Source organism: Tursiops truncatus, chromosome 5 (assembly GCF_011762595.2).
Source record: "Tursiops truncatus isolate mTurTru1 chromosome 5, mTurTru1.mat.Y, whole genome shotgun sequence".
In the NCBI taxonomy this organism is placed as follows: Eukaryota; Metazoa; Chordata; class Mammalia; order Artiodactyla; family Delphinidae; genus Tursiops; species Tursiops truncatus.
The window spans coordinates 120,292,730-120,319,047 of record NC_047038.1 but is presented as its reverse complement, the minus strand read 5'-3'; the positions used below and the strand labels follow the sequence as shown (position 1 = coordinate 120,319,047).

Genomic DNA, 26,318 nt, shown 5'->3' with positions numbered 1-26,318 from the left:
TCTTTATAAGCCTGAAGGGACAGAATCTAGGTTCTATGTCACTTCTCTTTGCCAGGAAGGGGAAAAGTATGTCATTAAATATATGAATAATCTGTAAACATGGGTTACTAAGAAATTTTCTCCCCAAGATGTATGTAATGTAAACGGATGTATGGCTCATGTTTTACCATGCAAGACTGATTTCTGTGCCCACTTGTTCTTCCAGTCTTGTTTTGCATTACTCCTCAACATAGACCCTCTGTTCCAGGTAGGCATTGTGTTTCCTGTATACACCATGCATATGTCAACCTCAGTGCCTTTGCTTATGCTACTGCTCCGGTTGGAATGCTTTTTTCTCTCACACTTGATGAATTCTATATCTATGCTTCAAGTTCCAACTCATGGTATTCTTCCTCCATGAAGTTTTCCCTGATCATTTCATCTCCTCACGGGCTCCTCCTTCTATACCATTTACTGCCCCCATCACTAAGATGGCAGCTATTGGGGGATTTTTTGATGAAATTTGCCACAGATCCTTCTCTTTTCCTCTAAGTACTTATTTCCTAAGTACTGTAAAGCTCCTTAGTACACTCTTTGCTCTCTCTGTCCCGGTTTTAGATACCACACTCTGTACACTCAAACCATCAAGGTTATTGAAATGAGTTAAAGTTTTTAGGACCAAGAGTTCTTCAGCTCCATGCTTCTCAAATGCTAAACTGCATAGCAATCATGTGGGGCTCTTGATAAAAACAGATGATAATTCAACAGGCCTAGGAAGCCTGCAAATGTGAATTCCTAACAAAATCTCAGGGTATTGAGTGGAAAGGCTTCGCGTTGTTTTTCAAACACCAGGTACAACCCAAGAGTGTTCTTAAAGTGTATTTAGTGGGTCACAATCAATATTTGTTTAAAAAAAATAGAAAAGAATATAGTAAATAGTGTTTAGAAGAATAGTGTTGTTTCCTATAACACTTTTTGGGTTTTTTTGTACGTTTATAACGTAAGTGTGTGTGTGTATGTATGTGTGTGTGTGTGTGTATAGAGAGACAAAAGAGAGGGAGGCCAAATGCATTTTATACTGTGGACTAATTCGAAAAGTTTGAAAGCCTCTCCTTTAAAGGACAGAGCAGAATGAGATATAAACTTGTATCAGCAAATTAAGACAATGAAACCGATTGGGATAAGAAACTGTGAAGGCTCCAATAGGCAGGGGCAATTTCCCAGAAGGTTCTAACACAAAGGGCACGGGAATGAGAGCAGAGGCAGAACTGAGGACCAGCTTTCTGGATCAAGCCCGACTGCCTTCTCTGTGGTTGATCTTATTTCCTGTATCTTACTGAGAGGCAGCTATGAAAATTCTTTAGTGAGTGGGTGTTTCCTGATTTGTTACTGTATCATGGGAGGGATAAGGCCACTGCTTCCTTCAAGGCCAGCTGTGGGTTTGATAATCATAAACCCAGTACAAATATTCTCTGGAAGCTTGGTGAGCCTCTGCTCACTATTAGCCTTGAGACTTATTTATGACGATGTGTGGACCTTGGGGGAAAAGGAAAATACAACATTGCTTCGAAAGTGCTGTTATAAAGAGTAATTTCTTGCTCTTTTTTACTTCTTCAGAGAAAATGAGACAAAAAGGCTTTTTTTTTTTTTTAAGTTTCAGGAGAATGAACCCTATCCCAAATAGCAGAGAAGTCGTATTCCCAGCACGCAGCACAGTGCCCAGCATATTCATAATACGTTGTATAAATAGCAAAGTGTTTACCTTGTTCTCTTCTGCAAAAGTTAAAGACTCATATAAGAAGTTTATTAAAGAAGTCAGTGTTCCAACATGAAAATAAGAGAGTTTTCCTACCAGGTGTTATTATTAGTCACCTTGGCAGATGAGAAAGACAGAGGTTGCTACTCGTGTGGTGTCACATAACGAACGCGTCAGAAGTCATTGGAGCAGAAGGACTCATTGCTAAGGAAAAGAGTGGAGACAAAGGCCAGCTCTCATCTCACAAAATTTTCACTGACACTGCATGGGTGTTTGTGACCCAAGTTAGCTGCTTATTAGCATTCCTTTTCGCTTGGCAGTTCCCAGGAGCAAAAAGGTTTCTTATTGCACTTAATTCTAAAAACATCATCTTTCTAATGCAGCTGTGGGAGAAGTGGCAGAGCCGCAGAGGAAGATGACTTGCTTGGGGGTTTTAACCAACAGCAGGTCTAGCGTGAATCAGCAGCATGATGCAACTGTCAAGAAACGAATGCAATCTTGGGTTGCCTTACGGTGTACCTGGCAGCCAGGATGGGGAGATCTTGTGGGGCTTTGTTTTGCACGTCAGGTCTTACCTTGAAGATAGATTTTGAAAATTTAGAAGGTATTCAGAGGAGATAAGTTCTCTGGGTGATCAAGGGACTGAAAATCTATTGTGAAAGGAGAAGTTGAAGACGATGGAAGCAAAAGAGGGAACATTCTAAATGCTTCTAACTATTTGTATAAGTATCATCTATATAACTCCAAGAAGTAGCTCTGAGACCATCTGTTGAAAGCCGTACAGCAAGAAACGGTAATTTGATATATAGGCAAGAGTTTTCTGGCCATCAATCATGGAAGTATGGAATGGGCTTGCCTATACAAGTAGTGAGTTCCGCATCATTAGTAATATGTAAGCAAAGATTGAATAAGGGTCTTATTAGGGTTTAGACTTTGTACAAAATTTAGAAATATAAACCAGGCTGCTAGTTGTGATTTTCTCTGCGATGAGGGATTATATGTGGCTTTTATTTACTAAGTTAAACATTTTTAATTATTTAATTTTTAAAAAAATAAAAAGCAGACATGGCTTTTATAATCACCAGAAGTGAGAGAGTGAAGCCAATGAAGCTTCAGCTTCAGGTCCTCTGCCTTGCACAGACCCTAGTGATGTAGTTAAAATAAATGTAGTCAACTCAAAGTCCCTGAACATTACAATTTTAAACACCCTGAAATCTTACAGCTCATTTATGAAAGAAATTTGATAGAGGTTCTCAAATTTTCCAACGGTCCTAAAAACTTCATTAGCAATATCACATCGTGAAGTTGAAAATAACTTTTCTATGCTATCAATAATTTTAAAAAGCATTATAGGCAAAAGAGTGGCTTCTTATTCTATCCTCTATATAGAAAATTGTAGTATACAATTGTTTTTAGATGAAGAAATAACCAGAGATGACATGGCCAAAAGTATAGAGAAAAAAAGGTATAGGGGTATGTAAACACTTAATTAATGAATATAAGTTGTTTTCTCAGTTTTGAAATGTTTGTGGTATTTGTCAGTTTTTTATTTTTATTTTTTTAATTTGTGATATAATTGACATATAACATTATATTCATTTCAGAAGTAAAATAAATATAATGATTTGATAATGTATATATAGCAAAATGATCACTGCAATCAGTCCAGTTAACATCCATCACCACACATGGTTAACAAAACTTTCTTTTTCCTGTGATGAGAGCTTTCAAGACTCACTTTTCTAGCAACTTTCAAATAAGCAATACAGTATTATTAACTGTAGTCACCAAGCTGTACATTACATCCCCATGACTTAGTCATTTTATAACTGGAAATTTGTACCTTTTGGTACCCTTTACCCATCTCACTATCCCTTCCTCCGCCACCTCTGGCAATCAGCAATCTGTTCTCTATATCCATGAACTTGGTTTTTCATTTGTTTTTTTGTTTTTTTATTTTTACTTATTTATTATCTTTTCATAGTTAAAGCTTGGTGAATTTTTATTCTTTTTTTAATCAAAATACAGTTGACATACAATATTATGTTAGTTTCAGGTGTACTACCTAGTAACTTGACACTTGTGTGCATTATGAAATGATTGCCATGCTAAGTCTAGTAAACATCTGTGCCCTACAAAGCTATTACAATATTATTGACCATGTTCCTTATGCCGTATATTGCATCCCTGTGGCGTATTTATTTTATATCTGGCCGTTAGTACCCCTTAATCTCCTATACATAGTTCACACACAACCCCCTCCCTTACGGCAACTATACATTTGTTTTCTGTATCTCTGAGTCTGTTTTAGTTTAGTTTAGTTTGGTTGGTTGTTTTGTTTTCTGGATTTCTCATATAAGTGAGATCATACGGTATCTATCTTTTTCTGTCTGACATTTCGTTTAGCATAATGCACTCAAGGTCCACCCATGTTGTCAAAAATGGCCAGATTTCACTCTTTTTATGGCTGAATGAATATATATATATATATATATATAAAACATTTTCCTTATCCATTCATCCATCAATGGACATTTAGTTGTTTCCATGTCTTAGCTATCGTAAACAATGCTGCAATGAATATCGGGGTGCATATATCTTTTCTAATTAGTGTTTTAATTTTCCTCAGATAAATACCCGGGAGTGGTATTGCTGGGTCAATATAGTAGCTCTATTTTTAATTTTTTGAGAAACCCCCCTACTGTTTTCTATAGTGGTTGTACCAATTTACATGCCCACCAACATTTTCTCCACATCCACACCAACACTTGCTAGTTCTTGTCTGTTTGACGATGGCCATTCTAACAGGTGCGAGGTGGTAGCTCACTGTGGTTTTCATTTGCATTTCCCCAATGATTAGTGATGTTGAGCATCTTTTCATATATCTGTTGGCCATCTGTGTGTCTGCTTTGGAAAATGTCCATTCAGATCTTCTGCCCATTTTTAAATCGGATTGCTTTGGATTATTTGTTTTTTTGCTATTGAGCTGTATGAGTTCTTTATCTATTTAGAATATTAACCTATTATCAGATATATGATTTGCAAATATTTATTCCCATTCAGTAGGCTGCCTTTTCATTTTGTTGATGTCAGCTTTTAAAATTTGTAATCTATTGTGATTTCTCATTCTAAATAATTATTCTTTTCTTTTTTTGGTAATTTTACATTAATTTTCATAAAGAGACTTTCAAATTTTGTAAGTTTCAAGCCCCTTAAAATTGGACTCTTCCATCTAATAATCAGAAGAACAAAATAAAAAAATGTTAAACACAGTCCCAATTACAGGAACTTGAGGCCCATGCAATTAGGACTCTATGTAATGAGCTATTGTATATGCGTATTAATCCATAAAAAGCCCTGTAGACATCAGCCAGGGAACTGTCAGCATCCAGGGCCCAGTATAAGACAGCATCAGTCTCCCCCCAGCTTCGTCTCGCCATGCCTGACTGCTGCCCTTTGGCACTCACCTGAATTACTCACCCCACCCCACCATGCAGGGCTCTGACCCTGTACATACCTGGCATTCTCTTGCTTCTTGGCCTTTGTTCCTGTTATTCCCTTTGCACAAAATAGCTCCCTCAACGATTGTCACTCCGTATCCCACCAGACTTTAAATAGAGAAAAAGTCTCTCTCTCCCTCCCCGCAAATGCTAGGTCATTTCCGGTGTTCAATAAACAATAGTTGAATAAGTAAATTAAGTAAAATAATTAAATAAAGCCAACATTAACAGGGCCCTGGAGGTTGGATCAAGGTAGACATACAATTTTCTCTTTTTCAAATTTTAGTTACCCAATTAATATATGCATGTATTTTATTTTATTTTTCATTAGAACAAGCTAAATTAGGAAAATTTGATTGCTCTAAAGTCCCCTTTAACAACACCCTCAATGCTGGCTCCTTCTTTTAAGGACCAAACTTATGAGTTTGGTGTGTATTTTATCAGACTTCTAGTTTGTGCTTTTATATATTATTGTATGTGTTGTATTGTTTGGAGGGAAGGAGAGAGATTTTTCAAAATGAAGTGGTTTCAGACTATACCTGCCACCAGTTCCTCTAACCTAACAATATGTTTTGGGATCTGTCAACTTTGATGTGCGCGGACACAAATATTCACTCCATGTTTCTCCGTGGGGGAGTGATTAGCATTCTGAGCGGGACAATTCTCAGTTGTTCAGGACTGCGTCGGCCATCAGAGGGTGGTAATCATTCCTGGTGCCCCCTCACAATGTGTTGGTAGCACCCAACCCCCTGCCTTTAGCATTTGGCAACCAACAATGCTCTTAGCTTTTCAAACTCTTTCGGTTAACTTCTAACATAATCTCATCCTATGAGCACTCACTGCACTGCACTTATCTGTCATCTCACTGTTGGTAGATATTTAGGATAGCTCCTAAATTTTATTCTCACAAACGCTCTTCAGTAGACACCTTAATTCACACTTCCTTCTGTGTACATGTGAGTGTTTCACTAATAAGCCACCAGAAGTGGAGTCGCTGGTCATGTGTGCATGTCCAGTTACACTAGATGTGCTAAGTTCCCCTCCAACTTAAACACCTGCCAACAGTAGATGATAATATCCAGGGCCCCCAAATTCTCCAGTACTTAATGCTAATCCTTCAATTTTAGCAGATCTGGTGGATTACAAAAGTACTGCATTGTTGTTTTAATTTGCATTTTTCTGATTAATAGTGAGACTGTTTATTTGAAATACATATTTCCTCTTCTGTGAAAGACTTTCATTTTCTCTTCTGTATGTGTACATATTTTAATTTTTACTACATATGCTTTATAATCAGAAAAAAATAATGCACACCTTAAAAAATAACTTACATATTCTTCAAGGCCTACTTAGATGTTGGGTCATTCAAAAAATGGCCTTGATCTTTCCTCCTATAACCCCCGCTGGATACTTTACTCTCTCTTGGATGTAGTTTGCAAAGTACTTGTCTTACCCTCTTGACTAGATTAATGGTTTCTTGAGGCTCGGCCTGGGTTTGTGTTTCCTTTGACCTGCCTAATACAATGCCTTGCACAGATTTGAGCTTAAGAGATAAAGATTTATAAAGTTAAATGATAGAAGGTAGAGAAGGTTGACTGTGGGAAAACTACCAGCTGAATAAGACTGTATTTTCAACCTTTTATTCTCTATGTACACAGTCTTGAACCATCCTTACCAAAGATGGACATATTCCTGCAAAGGGTATGTAATGTTATTTGGCTTTATAGTCACTTCCCTGGAAGATATGCTAATCGGAAGTTCCTAGGAAAGGATGCTTAACTCAATTAAGACAGGGAGTTTAGGTATTTGTGGAAGAGTTGTTTGGGGAATGAGGGTTCTCATTGCCCTGCAGACATCATGAAGCGTAGGTGGCTGCCTGGCAGCCTCTGTCTTAGGTTTGCCCAGGCCCAGGACTCCACGAAAACTGTGACAGTGATGTTGACTCAACCAAGTGATGTTTCTCACCCAGAAATTAACACTCGCTGAGATGTTCCAAATTAGAGCACAGTGTGATCCTTCTTGCTTTATATTCAAGGATTTCTTATGTGTTTATGATATATAGCTACTGTTTAAAAGATTACCATAAAAAAGTTCTCAGTAAAAACTGCCGAACTGGAATGATCAGAATTCTGTAAATGGTTTAGATAGACATCAGATCTTGTTGAAAAGAATCCCAAGGAATGTTCAAATTCTTTACATTTTAGAATTTTGTTGATCAAATTTTGTTGCTTCAAGGGACTTCCCTGGTGGTCCAGTGGTTAAGACTCTGTGCTTCCAATGCAGGGGGCGCGGGTTTGATCCCTGGTTGGGGAACTAAGATCCCACACACTGTGTGGCCAAAATAAATAAATAAATAAACAAATAAAAAATTTTTGTTGCTTCACATAAGTAATCTATTGGCTCAAACTAAATGGTTTGCTGAAATGTTCATTCAAAAAATAATTACAGGCAAAATGTATTTAAGAACTTGTGACCTTGTAGAGATTTCACTTATCAAAAGGAATTAGAATTTTGTCTGTAAACAAACCTGACGTTTTTGAGAGCCTCACTTTTAGCTCCTCCAATTGTCCTTTTTTTAAAAAAAAAAAAAAAAGAGGTATAATTGACATACAACATACTAGTTTTAGGTTCCAATTGTCTTTTATAGTAATTTCATTCCGTGAAGATTTGAGCATGTCTGGGAATTAGTCGAATGAATGGGTAAATAAGTCAATGGGATTTCTTATAAAATGCTTCACCTTGCCATTGCTTTCAGCTAGCAAGCACATTTCTAACACAGGGTGGAGGCATCTCTGCCCCAAAGAGGAAATGTGCTAAAGAAGCAGATATTAGCAAATGCAGATTTAGAAAACAGATAGCTCGGAGACCTATGTAGAAACTTCCTTCTACATTTAGTCTTACGTTTAATTTTTATCATCAGGTGAAAATATTGTGCCACAGGGACATCCCAGTAAGATCCCTCACCCCAGAGCAGGGGTCTTCCTTGTACACCATGCACATTTCTTTAACAGTACTTAGTTCACTGACATTACCAATATTTGTGTAATTGCTTGTGTTCCCTTCCCCTCCACTGCCCTGGACTGTGGGTTCCTTGCAGCAGCTACTGTCCCCAGGACCTAGCTTTCTGTTATCTGCAGTAAGTTGAAAGTAATCAACAATTATATTTGAGCAACAAGAAAATCACGTCCCAGAAGATACATTGCAAGTTATGGCTTTGTGGATCTCAATGGCTTCGTGACAACTCCTAATGTGTTTTGAGCCCTGCTGTTTGCCAAGCCTGTTTTGACCATTTCATATGTGTTAATGTGAACAGAACTTACAACTGGCCCACAGGGTACAACTGTTACTAATTCTATTTTAGAGGTGAGAAGACGGAGACTCGGATTGGTTAGGTAACTTGCCCACAGTGGTACAGCTAATAAGAGGTGCCACCCAGATCGGGACTCAGGCAGATTGACTGCAGAGCCCACGGTCCTCATCACCACACTGAACTCTCTCTACCGCTCATTAAAAAGAACGGGAAAAAGCTGTCATTAGGAAGAAGGAGTGAGGTGCACAACAGTGTGCCTGGAATGCTCTTATTTCCATAGAACTGCGGTAGCGGACAGGCCTGAATGCGTCTAAATGCACGGGATACCTCTCAGGAGGAAGCACAAAAAATGGTTAACGTTGGGGTCCTCTGGGGAAAGGAATGGGGGACTGAGGATTAAGGGAGAGAAAAAAGCTTTATGTTCATTATGTTTTCTTTTGAACTACGTAGATTTTTTTTCTACTGTGGATATATGTTACCTTTTCTGATGTGTTTCTGTTTTCTGGTTTTTATTTTTATTTTTTAATTTTTTTTTTTGGCTACATTGGGTCTTCGTTGCTGCACATGGGCTTTCTCTAGTTGTGGCAAGTGGGAGCTTCTCTTGCTGCAGAGCATGGGTTCTAGGCGTGTGGGTTTCAGTAGCTGTGGCACGTTGGCTCAGTAGTTGTGGCTCACGGTCTCTAGAGCGCAAGCTCAGTAGTTGTGGCTCACGGGCTTAGTTTCTCCGTGGCATGTGGGATCTTCCCAGACCAGGGCTCGAACCCGTGTCCCTTGTATTGGCAGGCGGATTTTTAACCACTGCACCACCAGGGAAGCCCTGTATTTTGTTTTTTAAAACACACACATCAGTTTGAATGTCCTTGGGACTTCCCCAGCTGTGCAGATATTTGTCAGTTTGAAACACTATTGGATGGGGCTTGCATCTCAGTATAAAACATCTGAATTCCTTGTGCTCAACTTCATTTCCCTCATGACAACGGACTCTGGTATAACAGCTCAGTGGTGTTCTACACTGCAAAAGGTGGTACCACACTTTCGAAAGAGAGTGTGAGAGAGAGACCAAAAGAAAGAGAGAAAATTGGCCAAAATCTATTCTTATGGTTATTTTTGACTTGGATTTTTAAAAAACTTTCTGTCTACAAAGTAAAGTGTGTGTTTGTTTGCTAGGACTGCAACGACGAGGTAGCCACAAAACGGGTGGCTTAAACAGCGGAAACTGATTCTCTCACAGTTCTGGAGGCTAGATGCCCGAAATCAAGGTGTCAGAAGGGTGGGTTCCTTTGGAGGGCTGTGGAGGAGGATCTGCTCCAGCCCGCCCTCCTTGACTTGCAGGTGGCCTTCTTCATGTTCACATGGTATTCTCCCTGTGTGCAAGTGTGTCTCCAGAAGTCCCCTTTTCACAAGAGGACGCCAGTCCTATTGAATTAGGGCCCACCTTAATAACCTCATTATAACTCACTGAAGACCCTATCTCCAAATAAGGCCCCATTCTGAGGTACTGGGGCTTAGCACCTCAACAGGATACAATTCAACCCGTAACACTCTGCGATTAGCCAACTCTCTCCTTTCCCCTTCAGCCTCATCCAGCAATTTCCTTTTCTTGATGTTTTGGCTCAGAGTTTGGTCTCGGGCCTCCCAGAGTGGAGAATATTGCTGAGAGGAAAAGCCAGTGCAGGAAGAGTCCCCCTGTGGTTCACCCTGAGTGAAAGCGCTGCTCTCTCCTCCGCAGGTGGTACCATGGTAACCTCACCCGACATGCAGCCGAGGCTCTTCTCCTCTCCAATGGATGCGACGGGAGCTACCTTCTGCGGAACAGCAATGAAAGGACAGGGCTGTACTCTCTCTCTGTGAGGTAGGATGCCTAAGAACTCTATAAATTCAGTGGGGTCCCACCTCTTATTTATCGGGGCACTGACTCCATGGTCACACTCAGATTGCCAGAGAACCGAATTCTCTTGATTCCTGCTAGACCAGCAGGTCCCAGGATGCCAAGCTCTGAGTGGTGAGCCTGCAAAAAACATTCTTGCCCCTTCCATTGGTGGAGAAAAAATGTTAGAGCTGAAGGAGGTTTTATGAATTGTTTAACCCAGAACTCTTGCTTGACTGATGAAGAAACTGAAACCTGAAGTGGTAAAGTGTCTTCCACCCAATAAATCAGTGATAGAAACAGCACCAGAATCACATCCCTGAAACCTGGCCCGGTGCCCCTTTCACTATTCCTTGCTTCCTCTGGAAAATCAGAATGACTTGTGGCTGCAGTTTTCATAATCACAAACTCAAGCAGGCAGTATGCAACTTTTAGTTTTTTTCTATAAATGGACTGACCTTCTTTCTTGAATTTCCATTTCACCTATTAAGAAAGTTAATCTAGGACTTCCCTGGTGGCGCAGTGATTGAGAGTCCACCTGCCAATGCGGGGGACACGGGTTCGTGCCCCGGGAAGATCCCACATGCCGCGGAGCAGCTGGGCCCGTGAGCCATGGCCGCTGAGCCTGCGCGTCCGGAGCCTGTGCTCCGCAACCGGAGAGGCCACAGCAGTGAGAGGCCCGCGTACCGCAAAAAAAAAAAAAAAAAGAAAGAAAAAGAAAGTTAATCTAGTGCCCACCATGTATGCCCTGCTCAAAACAGTGATTGTCCTTCCAGGGTTTCTCTCCCATCCCCTTCCTCCTGGTTGGCCTCCCTTTCAGAGAAGGTGACCTAGTCACGTGATAATCGGGGGGAGTCATTTGTTATCTGTCAGCATCTGTCACCTTGGCGTCCACTGACATGTAGCAAGTCTTTCTGGGTTCACAGGGAGTTGCCCCTGGGTCAGAATGGTGATGTGAGGACTCCATGTAATTGCCCTCGGCCACCCAGCCAATAACCTCAAACCATTATTGTTTTATTTTATTTACAAATTTTCTAAAAAGCATTTTTGGGAAAAATATTCACCAGAAATAGAATTCTGCTTTGGGGGAAACAGGAATTGTGCTTTCTCAGATCAACAGCAAACGTTAAAATTGCATTAAAGTGGTTAGATGGTTGATCCTTTACCGCATGGATCTCCCCCAGATCTCAAACAAATCTGTGCAATTGTTGGCTAAAAGAAGGTTAACTTTTCACTTTCGTATGTCTTGCCTGAACAATTATAAGCTCCTTACAAAGAGATGATATATATATTACATCTATATACAAAGTTAAAATATAAAATATTAATTTCCATTACAAGCACTTAGAAATGCTTTAAAAAATAATAACCACCAGCAAAAGTAAGAGGAATCACAGACCAGCTCAGGAGAATGATTGTTTTTATTCATTTGGTCATTCGCTTCCTTAATAATAAATGTTTCAAAGCATCCGCTCTGTGCCTACCACTTTGGTAAGTGCTGTAGAAGATTCAGAGACCTTGACATCAGGAAGTATAGCCTCACAGGGGCAATAAGACCATAGCCAAATACCTTACTACAAAGTAGAGCGCTGTAAATGCCATGAAAGAAAACAAGGTAAGTGCTTGGGTTGTTGAGAAGAGAAAAGGCAAGTAACTCAAGCCGGAAGTAGCAAGCAATATTTGATAGAGTAAGTGGCATTTGAACTGAAACTTGATCAGGAACGAAGTGGAAGAAGTCACAGGTGAAGGGAGCTGTACGAGCTAAGGGACAAAGGCAGAAACTCCTAGGAGAACAGTAGGCGTGGCGGCACTGCAGCAGTTCCCAAGGTGTGGTCCCCAGACCAGTAGCATCACCAGAGAGCAGGTTAGGAATACAGATCTCAGGCCCCACCCCAGACCTACTGAATAAGGAACTCGGGGGGTAGTGTCCAGAAACCTGGGCGCTGCAGGTGATTCTGATGCTTGCTAAAGTTGCAGCATGCCCTGCAAGAGAGGAATAGTGGAAGTGAGGCTTGAAAGATAGGATTGGGTCAAATCAAGTATACATATATAAATTTTTTAAAATTTAATTCTCTGCCTTATTCCAAAAATGAAGTGGAGAAAGACAATGTAGGAAATCTGATATTTTATGCAGCAGGCAGTGGAACAGGCATGGGAGGCAAAGGGCTGGGCTCACATAACTGATTAAGTGACAGAAGCAGAATTTGGATTGACTCCCAAACAAGTAAGGGAGGAGGGCCAGGCACAGAGAAGAATACGGGGAGGGAGTGACTTGCCATTTCTATCATCTCTCTTCCTGCCCTTCTTAAACTCATGCCCCTTAAGAGGTTAATGTTCAAAGACTCGTTCGGCAAGTCAGAGAATTCACAGGGAGCACCGGCTCTTGTCTTTCATTAGAATGAAAAATTGAGAGCACGCTCTGCCCGAAGAAACCAGCGCTGTTCTTTAAGTGCCAGTGGTTTCAGTGATGGTGTCAAAACTCTCAGCTTTTAGAAGGTTTAATGGTAATGCTAATGCCTAAGGTTACATTCCACTTCAAAAAAGATACTCGTTTCTTAAATAATGTTAAACATTTTTTTCCCTTTTAGAGCCAAAGACTCCGTCAAACACTTTCACGTTGAATATACTGGATATTCATTTAAATTTGGCTTTAATGAATTCTCATCTTTGAAAGATTTTGTCAAGCATTTTGCAAATCAGCCTTTGATTGGAAGTGAGACAGGTAAGCTATGAACAGATACTTGACCTGTGAGATATCGTTTCAGGATGGAGGCGGGACAAAGCGGATTTCAATTAAATAGTTGTCACTTCTATTGAATTATGTGCATACTATAGGCAACTGGATATGTTTAGAAACTTTTTTTCCAATTACAATGCCATATGCTACATTAAAATATATATATATATTTCAGTATATAATATACTTCAGTATATTATATACTTCAGTATATTATATTTCAGTATATATATACTTCAGTATATATATATATGTGTCAGTATGTTAGTATTATTTTTAGGAGAAAACAATGTGCCTTGTGCAAAATAGGTATTTTTCTCAGAATGTGTTATTTAATGGATTGATTAAAAGCACACATTTCTTTAAAATGACCTATTTGTTTTATGATGATATATACAGTAAACAAAGAAAGAACAAAGGAAAGAACAGCTTTTTGATTCCTCAGAAGTTTAGGTATGAGAAGTTTGCATACCGGGGAGACCCCAAAATGATCATTTTGAGCAGTTTTTGAGCATTTTAAAATGAAATGCAATTTCCCAAAGATCATTGAATATTAAAAATACTGACTAGAAATTACTCTCCTGAACAATTTCTTAATTTCATCCTAAAATTCTGTTTCTCTTGTCTTGGTTTCTGATAAGTTTTTACATGGCACTTAAGTATGGCTGGAAATAGTTTAAAATTTCCTTTCTGGGTGGTTAGAGTCAAACCAGAAAATTCAAGTTAAAAAACAAACACACTCGCTTGGTATTTAAATTACCTAACTCATTTGTCTATACTATTTAAATAAAGTAAAGGATTTCCTCTGTATTTGTGACATAGAATCACAATTTTATATGTCCTAAATTGTTGATGATTCTCAGTTAATCAAAAGTTGGACAGTTCCAAGAACCAAGCACAAGAGGAATTCATACCTTAATAGCAGAGTCAGTTGCTGCGAATTTGTACACACTCATTTTCATGGTAAACTTGGTTAGTGGGCTTTTTGTTGATCACACTGGGAGAGATGCCACCAGTGCCTTTTCCTTTTCTGCTATTTCTGTGGCCTGAATAGACCCTGATATGACTCACACAGAGTCAAGGAAAGACAGAAAGCACAGTGGAAACCACAAAATAGTTGACTTACTTTATACTGACCATACAAGGTCTTTGATAGATTATTTCAAACCATAAAATTGAAGCAGTCATCTTTTTTGTTTCTGGTGGAAATTCTCCTAATCAACCCTGAAAATTACTTTATCATTTAACCAGCAATAATTCTCATAAACAAAGGGCAAGTGGTAATGATTTTATTTCCTTTGCTACTTTGGTCTTGGCAAGCATTTCAATTTCAAATCCCTTCCCTTCAGACTTATTTCTTACTTGTGTCCCAAGCTACACTCATTTTCGTTCAATTCTTGGTCACTGGCAATGGACAGGAGATATTGAAGCCAAGGACTCTGTTTTGTCTACTTCAATTTTTGTCCTTCTCTGTGTCTCCCAGGTCCTGGTACAGTGCATGGTGCTTTGGGTGAGTGAATGAATAAATGAATGAATGATGACTGTAAGTTGCAACTCTTTGTATCCTTCAAAGCCATTACCATCGTTACTTTCCAGCCTCCTCTTCTCTCGCCAAGCAAAATCAGCTCCCTTCTTTTAAACTCTCCCTCTAGACTCTATTTTCAGTATCTTTGGTCATTCTCCGTACTCCTTTCCAGACTTTCTCCAAGTTAGGAAAAAGTACATATTCTGCCTGCTAGCAAGTTTCAAACCCCCCCCTTTTTTTTTAAAAAGTTTTTTTGTTTTATTTTAAATTCTTTTTAATTGAAGTATAGTTGAAGTACAATACTATATGTTACAGGTGTACAATATAGTGATTCACAATTTTTTAAAATTTTACTCCATTTATGGTCATTATAAAATATTGGCTATATTCCCTGTGCTATAGAATATGTCCATGTAGCATTTTTTAAGCACAATAATTTGTACCTCTTAACCCCCTACCCCTATACTGTCCCTCCCCTCTTCCCTCACCCCACTGGTAACCGTTAGTTTGTTCTCTATGTCTGTGAGTCTGCTTCTTTTTTATTATATTCACTAGTTTGTTGTATTTTTTAGATTCCACATATAAGTGATATACAGTATTTGTCTTTCTCTGTCTGACTTATTTCACTTAGTATAATGCCCTCCAAATCCATCCATGTTGCTGCAAATGGCAAAATTTCTTTTTTTTATGGCTGAGTAGTATTATCATCGTGTGTGTCTATGTATGTACCACATCTCTGAGATCAAAGTGAACGCAGTACTTTCCGGTTGAGCTTTTCTGGCACTGATCCAATCACTAGGTGACAGGATCACCTAAGACTGCACCAAAGTAAAGGCTCCTCAGATTACATTTGGGTCAATATTAAGCTTCCCAGCAAATAGATTCATCTGACGAAAGAAGGTTTGTGATTAATGCAATAGGAATTATAAAGATTTGTAATCCAGACACCTATGGGAGTTTTCTTCAAAGTGACGGAGGGCGGGTGGTGGTGGTGTGATGAATTCGGAGATTGGGATTCACATATATACACTAATATGTATAAAATGGATGACTAATAAGAACCTGCTGTACAAAAGAATGAATACAATAAAATTCAAAACTTAAAAAAAAAGCTGAAACTTGCTGTAGCCTTATCATCACTATAATTGTTATTTTATTTATTGCAAACTTAGGAAACTGAGATTTTTGCTCTCCATTGCCTCTCCTCTGTTCTATTCATTACCCAGTTGGGAATTTGTTGCTATTTAAACCCCTGCTACAGACCCTGAGTGCCAATAGATATGTACTTGACAAACTGGCTTCCGGCTCTTGAGTTAGATCCCAGTAACTCTGAAATATTCCTCTTATCTGTCCCTGCCAGCTGAAGGCAAAGCCACCAACGCTGGGAACAAGGGGCAAAACCCATGACATAGGAGCTTCCGTTATGCCCCCTGAGAGTAATAGGCCTCAGGAAACAAGATAACCTGCTGAAGCTATGATGGCTTTTAAGCCCAGATGGTCCTTGGAAGTCACGGAGTCAGCAGTGTGACCTATGAATAACAGTGAATGGAAACTGGGATTCCATCTTCTAAAAACAGATCTCTTCTTGTTCATTTAAGAATTGGTTCCTGGGGACTTCCCTGGTGGCACAGTGGTTAAGAATCCGCTTGCCAATGGAGGGGACATGGGTTTGATCCTTGGTCCAGGAAGATCCCACGTGCTGCGGAGCAACTAAGCCCTTGCACCACAACTACTGAGCCTGAGCTCTAGAGCCCGCGAGCCACAACTACTGAAGCCTGTGCGCCTAGAGCCTGTGCTCTGCAACAAGAAAAGCCACTGCAATGAGAAGCTGGTGCACAGCAATGAAGACCCAATGCAGCAAGAAAGAAAGGAAGGAAGGAAGGAAGGAAAAAAAAGAAAAGAAAAGAAAGAAAGAAAAGAAAAGAAAAGAAAGAAAAGAAAAGAAAGAATTGGCTCCTGAAGAAAAGGGAACCCTCCCACACTGTCGGTGGGAATGTAAACTGGTACGGCCACTATGGAAAACAGTATGGAGATTCCTTAAAAAACTAAAAATAGAACTACCATATGACCCAGCAGTCCTACTCCTAGGTATATAGCCAGACAAAACTATAATCCAAAAAGATACGTGCACTTCTACGTTCATAGCAGCACTAGTCACAACAGCCAAGACATGGAAACAGCCTAAATGTCCATCAACAGACGAATGGATAAAGAAGATGTGGTCCATATGTATATACACTGGAATACTACTCAGACGTAAAAAAGAACAAAATAATGCCATTTTGCAGCAACATGGTTGGACCTAGAGATTATCATACTAAGTGAAGTAAGTCAGAAAGAGAAAGACCAATACCATATGATATCACTTATATGTGGAATTGAAAATATGGCATAAATGAACTTATCTATAAAGCAGAAACAGACTCATAGACATAGAGAAATGACTTGTGGTTGCCAAGGGGAAGGGAGAGGGATGGACTGGGAGTTTGGGGTTGGTAGATACAAGCTATTACATTTAGAGTGGGTAAACAACAGGACCTACTTTATAGCACAGGGAACTATATCCAATCTCCTGGGATAAACCATAATGCAAAAGAGTATTTTTTAAAAGAGTGTGTATATATACGTATGGCTGAATCACTTTGCTGTGCAGCAAAAATTAACACAACTTTGTAAATCAACTGTACTTCAATTAAAAATTTAAAAAGAATTGTCTTCCAGTGATCAGGAGACCTCCAGGCTGATGATTCCTTCTTCACCATCAGATGAAGTGTAAATTCTTATTAAAAATTTTGGTCGGTTAAGGATCACCAGGGGAAGCATTTGTCTGCACGATGGATGAGGCCCTGCCAGGGTTCTGACCTCCAGATCCCCAGAATGGGAAGGACTAGAACTGGGTATTTCAGGCCACTCTGCAGACCAGCCCAGACCCACTCAGGCCAGCCTCACCCTCCAGGGCCTGGGGAGTGAGTTTATTTAAGAGAGACTTTCTCACACTCATTCACCGGCAGGAATGGCATCACCTTTGAGGGCAACAGGGAAGATGTCCAAATAAACAACAACCGTACACTTTTGCCTCACAATTTTATATCTATTTAATGTCTTCAGTAGAGTGAAACCAGAATTCTTGGTCCTGGGTCATAAGAAAATATTTGCTCTCAGGATAGGTAAAAGTGTTAACCTAAAGGGATGAATACTCTTTTAAGATTTCTTTTTCCTATTTTATTCCTATTATGTAAACTCCCAGGATTTCTGCCTCCTAAGCTAAAGAATGAAGATCTTGTAAGCAAGGTCTAACCCTCCTGACAACTTTAAGATTCTATTATAATTTTCCCTTTCCCTTGTTGTAATCTACATTTAATCTCTCTAATCTGCATTAAAGTTTCCGTTCACTCTAATTTCTCCTTATGAATACCCACAAACACTCTTAAGATATTTCTCATTCTCAAAACCCAATCATCTCCCAAGTATATCATAGAGATATATACAATGTACCCACTTGCTTTACTCTCTTCAATGGCCCATTTACCTTCTAACATATTTTTAATTCACTTATTTTTTTAAAACCTTCACACTCATATGTAAGCTCTATGTGAAGAGCGATTTTTGTCCGTTCTTTTTCCCTGTTATGTCCCAGCACTAAAAGAATAAACACTAATCATTATCCACAACATTCTGTGGTGGGTATCCCATTACCAAAGCCCGCATTGCAGCTTTCATGACAGCATCGCCACTAGCAAGCTACTGACAATTAATGTTTACTTCCAAAGTGGATACAAAGCATAATTTGAAAATGATGATTTGTGTTGTATGTACGCTCAGTAATGATCAAATTCAGACTCTGCCTTTCATTTGTAATAGTAAGATGTTATGTAAAACTTCTATTCATATTTGTACAAGGCTTCTAAATTCAACTCAAATAGACTTGGAAATTTGAGACTTTTTTTAGTATGAATATGTTTGGTCCATTATTAATTTTTACTGTTTCCTCTTGTAACTGACTGTCATCTTGGAAAATGTAGACACCATTTATCTTTATGCTTAAATGTCCAAATAGTATTAAAACAAAAATCGCCTTTCCCATTACCTTTTATTTATATTGCAATACTTTTGTACATGAAATTGTCTTGTACAATTTATTATAGGAATTACTGTGTTGTTGCTTTAATCACCTAACTAGCATGAAAAAATACGGTATAAGTCAAGTGTGCTGTGTTTGTGCTTTACCCTTTATAGTAATTGGTTCTCAGTTTTGAAGATCCTATCTGGTTCTTTCTTAAATGTCAAATTTCCACTTCTCTTTTTGTTTTGATGTGGGGATTCCCAACCTTTTAATAACTGCTACAGTTACTATTTTATTTTGTGACACCAGCCATTTTACCCAGCCAGCATTTTAAAATAATTAATTTAAAATTAATTTAAATGTGAGAATTATGTGACGCTTCTGAAAATAATTGGTGACAACTTGGAACGTTGCCAAACCATGACCAAGAGTTGCTTCTTTAGTTTATGTTTGCCAAAAATATAAATCTTCTTAGTTTGTAGAGGAGCTGTGTTTGAAAAAGGAAAAAGCAGGCAAGGAAGAGAATGAAACAAATCTTTGTGGAGTTTTACTAAGTTTGAGGTATGCTACTAGATATTTTCACATATACCAAGTTATTTAATCTTCTGAACTACCCACTATAATGTGTAAAGTGGTCCCATTTTCAGATGAGGAAATAAAAACTCAAAGATTTTAATTTATTTGCCCAAGCTGCGCACATAGAAAGCATCAGAGCTGAGACTGGAATCCGGGCTAACTGGTTCTAAAGTGTGTGCGCTTTCCACTCATTTTGCTGTCTCCTGAAACTGGTGTCACAGTGACACCGAAATACAGTATCGCCACATCACAGCATGGCCTTGAACGGATTTGAATGGGAAGAATCCCTGCCACATGATGTAACAGAATGCTTGTAGGATACGGCAGGCCTACAATACATGTTTTAGTCCTCAGTCTCTTTAAAACCTTTAATATTTTTGGTATGTGATATAAAGCCACTGTTCTAAAGAATGTGACTCAATTTGAACTTCTGTCTTCGTGTTTATTGCTCTTCTTAATTTATTTACATAAATTGCCATTGGAGAAACTATACTAGGAAATCATAAAACAAAAGAAGGCTGACTAGGAAACATCCCCCAAATACTTAGCCCCATCTCATTCATGCCTCTCCAGAAAGGATATAAAATAGCCTACATAATTACAGTAAAGTAAAATAAAATTTAAAGTTTGAAGAGAAGGTGGAGGAAAAGAAAAATGAGAGGCAAAAATAAAATGACATCAGGACTAAAGTATATCAAGTGAATATTGTACATTTGCAGAAACAGGAGAAACATTTTGTTACTAAGCATCCTAATATTTCTTGCCCTTCAGTTGGGCCTGTGCTTTTAACTAGATTTACAGAATGTTGGATTTGGAAGGGAGCTCAGAGACCATTTCATTTCTCCTTTACAAATGAAGAAACTGAGGCCTGGTGAGAAATGTTGAAGCAAAAACTCTCCTCTTCTTTCCTCAAGCTTCCTCTTAAAGAAATCACTTCTTCGAATTTTGATTTGTACATGAGATCTCTGGCCCACAATAGCCAAGAACAGCATTTCACATGCCGTAGAGAGTTTCCATGGTGGTCATTATCACCAAGGCTGAGAAAAACGTATGGTATAATGAGTAAATACGTGAACTCCCAGTTCTAACTCCAGCCTTTGCCATGTATCAGCTAACTGTGTGTCCTCGGGCAAGTTATGTGACCTCTCTGAGCTTCAGTTTCATCATCTTATAAAACTGAGCTGATGGTAATAGTTGATATCTTAATGACTTGCTGTGAAGATTGAATGAGATTAGGCATGTAAGATATTTAGAATCATTCTTAGCGTGGCATAAATACTTACTCATTATTACTGTTATTTAACGAAGCCCTTTTATGGTAATTCATTCCAATAATTATATGCGAGAGCTGTATATTCTTTGGCATATCATGAAGAGTTGGTTTAGGGACAATTGGATTAGTGTTTATCAAATCTTTGTAATGTCCTCTTCAGATTTTAAGCCAGCTCCATAGTGCATTCATTTGAAAGGTAGAATCAAGTGCTCCAAAAAAAGTGACCTGATTTGACTTGTTTGTTTAACAGACTCTTCTTTTTCTCTGGCTAACTGGTCTGCTTTTCCTACTTCAGTATATTTCTCTTCTCTTACTATTTTTAATATTAAAACCAATATTAAAACCCCTTCATCTATAAATGAATGTGGTTTTAATAGCCCCCTTTTATGATGAGTTCAAGTTTATTTGCAGAAAAGGTAGCAAAGAGAAAGATCTTAAATATTCTTATAAACCCCCTTAGAAAGTCACTTCCCATTGGTGGGAGGAGATAGAGGAACCCACCATGCATACACCAGTTGGAAAGTTTGCTTTCTGAACCTGAGGGCAATAATAAAACATGGATGGATATAATCTTATTTTATTTTAATTCATAATTAACAAATACGTATTGAGTGCCAGCTACGAGCTGGGCATTGCTGGCCACTGATAACACAGTGATAAAACAGGTATCATCCTTGCCCTCAAACATCTTACAGTCTAGGTGGGCAACCTGGCTGAGTAAGTATTGAATACTAGCTTTAGTGCATAAAAGAAATATTCTAAACAAAAGTGTTTTTTTTTAGGAGCTATATGTGCCCTGCCCTACTCTCTATTTTAGATATCAAACCAGTGCCTAAGGCTTGAGACTGCCCTTACACTTTTTCTGAATTCCTGCTGGGATACAAGATAAGGAGTCCTTCAATGCAATCTCAAAGTATTACACACTGAGTAGGTGTCCTATAAGTTACAGTACAGCCAAAGCAAATTTAAATACGTGCCTCGATCCTGCTGTGATCACTTCAAAAATATACCTCCGCCAAGCATTTCTGATACCAGGTTTCATGTCAAAGGCAGGAAACAGCAGTCTCCTCCTTCATGTAGTTTAGAAACTGAAGTGAAACTTACAGCGAGCATTCCAACCTGTGCTTGCAGATCTGTGTCTCTTCTCCCTCTACCAGCCCTCGTCTCCTGTTGCCTTTTATCTGAATCTTCAAACCAAGTCCTGGGGTTAATTTTGTCTGAATATCACTAACCCAGAGTTCTCTCTAATGGAGCCAACGTGCTGTCTTGAACCTTGGGTGGAACTTATATAATGAGTCTGTGGTGGCAACATTAGATAAGTTTCATTTGACTGCAAATGACAGAAAGTAACCCTGGCTAGCTGAATTTTTTAAAAAAAAAAAAAAGGAAAAGAAGGATACAGGGAGAAAAGTGGAATTTTTTGGAAGGATATTCATATATCCGCTCAGAATTTAAGGGCAAGCTAAACCACGAGAGACAGTAAGTAATCAGCCCAGCGATCATGGCAACTCTGTAGCTTTCAGCAAATTGAAATGCCTGTCTTCCTCCAGCTCTGATCATCTCAAAAACGTACCTCCACTGAGCGTTTCTGAAACCAGCTTTCATGTCAAAGGCAGGAAACAAGTCTTCTTCATGAACTTAGAAACTGAAGTTAGTGGACCTTTTTCCCAGAGAAGTGACTAAGCAGATCCCTGGGTTGGCCCAACGAGTGTGTCCAGGTTAGGTGTTTGTGGAGGAGGGCCAGGGTCTTTGGGGTCTACTTCTGTGTAAGGGGATGGAACGATTTCTACAAAAGGGGAAATCATTGTAAGGCTAGCAGCCATGCCAAGAAGTCCATATATTGGCCCTTCCTTGGGCAGAATAGTTGGCTAAGGAGACCTGTTTCTCAAGAGGCCATACTTTTATCAATGGAAGTTATTTTATTCATTTATTTATTTATTTTCGGCTGCGCCATGTGGCATGCAAAACTTCCCCGCCCTGGGATCGAGCCCATGTCCCCTGCATTGGAAGCGCAGAGTCTTAACCACTGGACCACCAGGGAAGTCCTGGAGTTATCATTTTATAAGTAGTTTGTCATTTTCTTCATTCCACCATTCAATCTAGCCTCATTCATGGTCTTACCAGTTAATATCTATCTATGGTCAATTCTGCTTTCCTGGTTGACTCAATAGCATTTACCTTAGCTTAGCTCTTCATTGGTTAAACTTCAGAGGAAGTTTCAAAATGGAATTTGGGTCCCCACAATGGAGACTTGGAGAGCCGAATGTGGAGTTGTTGTCCTATCCTGTCCTTGCCCCAGACCAGGGTAATCATGGACCTGGAAGAGCCTGGTTCATCTCAGGCTCTTCCCTGCCTTAAACCTGAATTACTGCGGCATTCATTCATCCATTCACTCATCAAGCCTTCCCTATGTCAGAAACTCTATCAGGAGGTAGGGATACAAAGATAAATTTGGCACCATACCTGCTCTGAAGGGACTCACAGGGCTTGGAAATGCACGTGTTGGAGAGGCAATGGCTTTACAGTACCAAGTGGTTATGGCACTGCAGGCTCAGGCAGCAACCCTGGCCCAGAGATCCTTACACTGCAGCACAACAGGCCCCTATGGCTATGCTTACCTCCCAGAAACTGATACCGTGGTAAGCAGGGTAATGACCACCCCCCCAAAAGCATTCACATCCGTCCCCGGAAATGTGAATGTTACGTTACATGGCAAGAGGGAATTAAGTTTGCTGATAGAATTAAGGCTACTAATTAGCTGACTTTGAGATGGGGAGATTGTCCTGAATAATCAGGAGCAACCACTGTAATCACAAGGGTCCTTAGAAGATGGAGGTAGAAGAGGGAGAACTGGAGAGATAGCAGCATCAGAAGGACTTGACCCACCGTTGCTGGCTTTAAAGATGGAGGAATGGGGCCACCAGTCAAGGAATGCAGGCAGCCTCCAGACGCTAGAAAAGGCAAGGGAATGGACTGTCCCTTAGAGCCTCCAAGAGGAAAGCAGCCCTGCTGATACTTTCTCTTTAGTGAGACCCATTTCAGACTTCTGACCTCCAGAACTGTAGGATAATAAATTTGAGTTATTTTAAGTCACTACGCTTGTGACGATTTGTTACAGCTGCAATAGGAAACCTGTATAGGTAGGCATATACCTGGGGTATGCTTGGTTCTATGCAAAAGGGCAGAGGATTGACCAGGTAAATCTTTCTTGGGCATCATTTTAAATATTATTTTCATATTAAGCATATGGAAAAGGATGAAAATTTAGCATCAACTTTGAAGATGAAGCACAAGATTTCGCATTTTTTTCTTATTTGCGAGCTGCTTTGAGCCCTGAGCTCCCGTCCCCCTCTCCTCCACTGTCAGATGAAATGTTTAAGAGGCACCTGTTTGTCTTAGTGCTATGTCGTCGGTGCCTACTAAACTACTGCCGTTTTTATTCTTAGCACATCGTTACACTTAGATCTTTCTCATTTTAAAATCCACACCCAAAGATGGCACTCATTGGAATTTCACTCAAGGATTTAAAAATACTCTGTATCAAAGCATAACAACATCGAGCATTGTTATAATCCTTTCACAAACACTTCTTTATTTGGTGCTTAAAGCAGCTTCATGAAGAAAGCGTAATTATGCTCACTTGTCAGAGGAAGAAACAGAAGCTTGTGATAGAATGTCCGAAGTCCACAGGTGCTGAGTGGCCATGGTTGCTCCTTCCACGATGCCTAGGTGGCTGCCAGGAGGTGTTTCTCTGGGGTAGGTCACTTAGAAGTCAGCCCCCAGTTCACCAAGCATCTGCCGTGTCACAGGTGCATCCACAATGCCCCTGAGCCTGCATAACGGCTGCTCTTGATTTAGCTGTTGCTGCTTTCATTATGACTGTAAACCTGTAACTGGCCCCTTGTCCTGATATGACTGGATCTGTTCTCATGAAAGAATCACATTGACAAAAGGGTGTACAGACAAGGTGCATGAACAGTACTGGAACTTCTCATAACTGCAAGAGCCATTCTTCACTGTGTTCCCAGGGTTCCTGAGGTGAATTGGGTACAGAGAGATATCAGAAGGCACGGCTCTGGTTTTGCAGTCAGTACATTGTATGGACTCAAGCCTCATAGAAAGGTTTTGCTTTGTTTGTAGGTTTATCGTTATTATTAAGGGCTTTTTAACTGCAGAGGAGGTATTTTCCTTTCCTCCTTGTCTCTTTCTTACTGCAATTCAAGGTCTATACTTTCTATGAGCTTTCTGTCACCCTGTCAAAGAAGGCTTCCCTGACCTGATATAAATACCACCCTCCCCAAACCCTCTTTTCGCTCTCTGTTCCTTTGCATTGCTCTGTTAGGGTTTTCATAACGATTCTCTCACTTGACATATTCTTTTGTTCAAATATTTTTCTGTTTCCCCTGCCATGAGAGCAGACGCTACATCTCCTTTGTCTGTTGCTGTATCTCCAGGGCCTAGACAAGTGCCTGGCACTTAGTAGAGCTCAGGAAATATTTGTTGAATGAATTACTGAATTCTTTGCATCTCCCCCAGTGTCTGGGTCTGCCCTATAAAAGACCTGAGTGAAATTTTAAAAGCAAGAAGCCATAGCAAAGGGAAGAAAACCCTTAACTTAAGTCTTTTTGTAGTCAGTTTCTAATTTCTGACTGACTGATTGACTGGGGAAAGGGAAGGATGCAGAAGGGGGAAATATCAATGTTGAGCTGAAAGCGCTCCGCCCTCTGAATGACTCGCCGAAGCCCCCAGTGCCTGGCGCCTGGGGGGACCCTTTTTCTGCCAGGACTCCCCTCCTCCAGATGGAAGTGAAGGTAATCACACAGGAGCCCCAGCCTATTTACTTCACGTTCACTAAAGAAAAGCAAAGATTTCATTTCCTCCAGTGTTTATTGGGTGGTAGGAGATACTACGGAAAATGCTACGAGTTCATATTTTTCAGGTCCACTGATTTGTTGCAAGTTGTTCTGAAACCAGTGAGAAGTAGGGCAATGGAATAAATCCTCCTATACCCAGAGTATTTGATTCGTTTTGTTTGCATGGCTTTTGTAAAGCCCACCTGGAAAACCTCCAGTTACAGCTTTAAGGTCTAGAACGGTGTTGCCTCCCCTAGGAAAGAGTTTCTGAAGCATTCCATAGAAAGGCTCTTCTTATGCATGATCTTTTTGTCTCTGTGGTACTTTTTCTACCCTGCCACCAGTGACATCTCACCTAAAAAGCACAGTTACCACATAGGTTCCCAGCATGCTTGGTTCACGTGGCCAACGTTGGTCTCATCACCCCGTTCAGTTAAATGACTATGTTCATTGCTGGCTCTGTCCCAGCACGAGGAGGCCAGATATCGTCTCATCCCGCTTTGTATCTCCAGCGACTGGCTTAAGTGCCTGGCATGTAGTTCATACTAGATACATGTTGAGAAAATGAGTAAGTGAATCCATGAAAAAACAAGAGACTTTACAATTCAGCCACAGTTATCCAGTTGTTAGCATTTGGACCTTATTTCTGGGGAATCTACTTACAGTTTTTTGTCTTCATTCAGGCACTCTGATTGTTCTGAAACATCCCTATCCAAGAAAAGTGGAAGAACCATCCATTTATGAATCCGTCCGGGTTCACACAGCAATGCAGACGGGAAGAACAGAAAACGACCTCGTGCCCACTGCCCCTTCTGTAAGTGGCCGTCAATCTACCCACAGGGCTCACTGTCTAAAAGCGGTAACAGTTACACACTTTTA

The 26,318-nt window shown here is 39.8% G+C and overlaps 2 protein-coding genes across 5 annotated transcripts in view; one reads left to right on the top strand and one right to left on the bottom strand.

Annotated features, from left to right (window-relative positions):
* The window catches only part of LAMTOR3 (late endosomal/lysosomal adaptor, MAPK and MTOR activator 3), an 82,967-nt gene that overhangs the window by 17,362 nt on the left and 39,287 nt on the right, over nucleotides 1-26,318 (bottom strand). The window lies entirely within an intron of this gene.
* DAPP1 (dual adaptor of phosphotyrosine and 3-phosphoinositides 1) overlaps nucleotides 1-26,318 on the top strand; it is a 59,987-nt gene that overhangs the window by 9,768 nt on the left and 23,901 nt on the right. For 2 of the 3 annotated variants that reach the window (XM_033857369.2, XM_033857367.2), the window contains exons 2-5: nucleotides 10,275-10,397; nucleotides 13,001-13,134; nucleotides 14,633-14,659; nucleotides 26,123-26,253. In XM_033857369.2, coding sequence (XP_033713260.1) covers nucleotides 10,275-10,397; nucleotides 13,001-13,134; nucleotides 14,633-14,659; nucleotides 26,123-26,253 — 415 coding nt within the window. The remainder of the gene's footprint in view (nucleotides 1-10,274; nucleotides 10,398-13,000; nucleotides 13,135-14,632; nucleotides 14,660-26,122; nucleotides 26,254-26,318) is intronic. The other variant, XM_019926460.3, reaches the window with a different exon arrangement.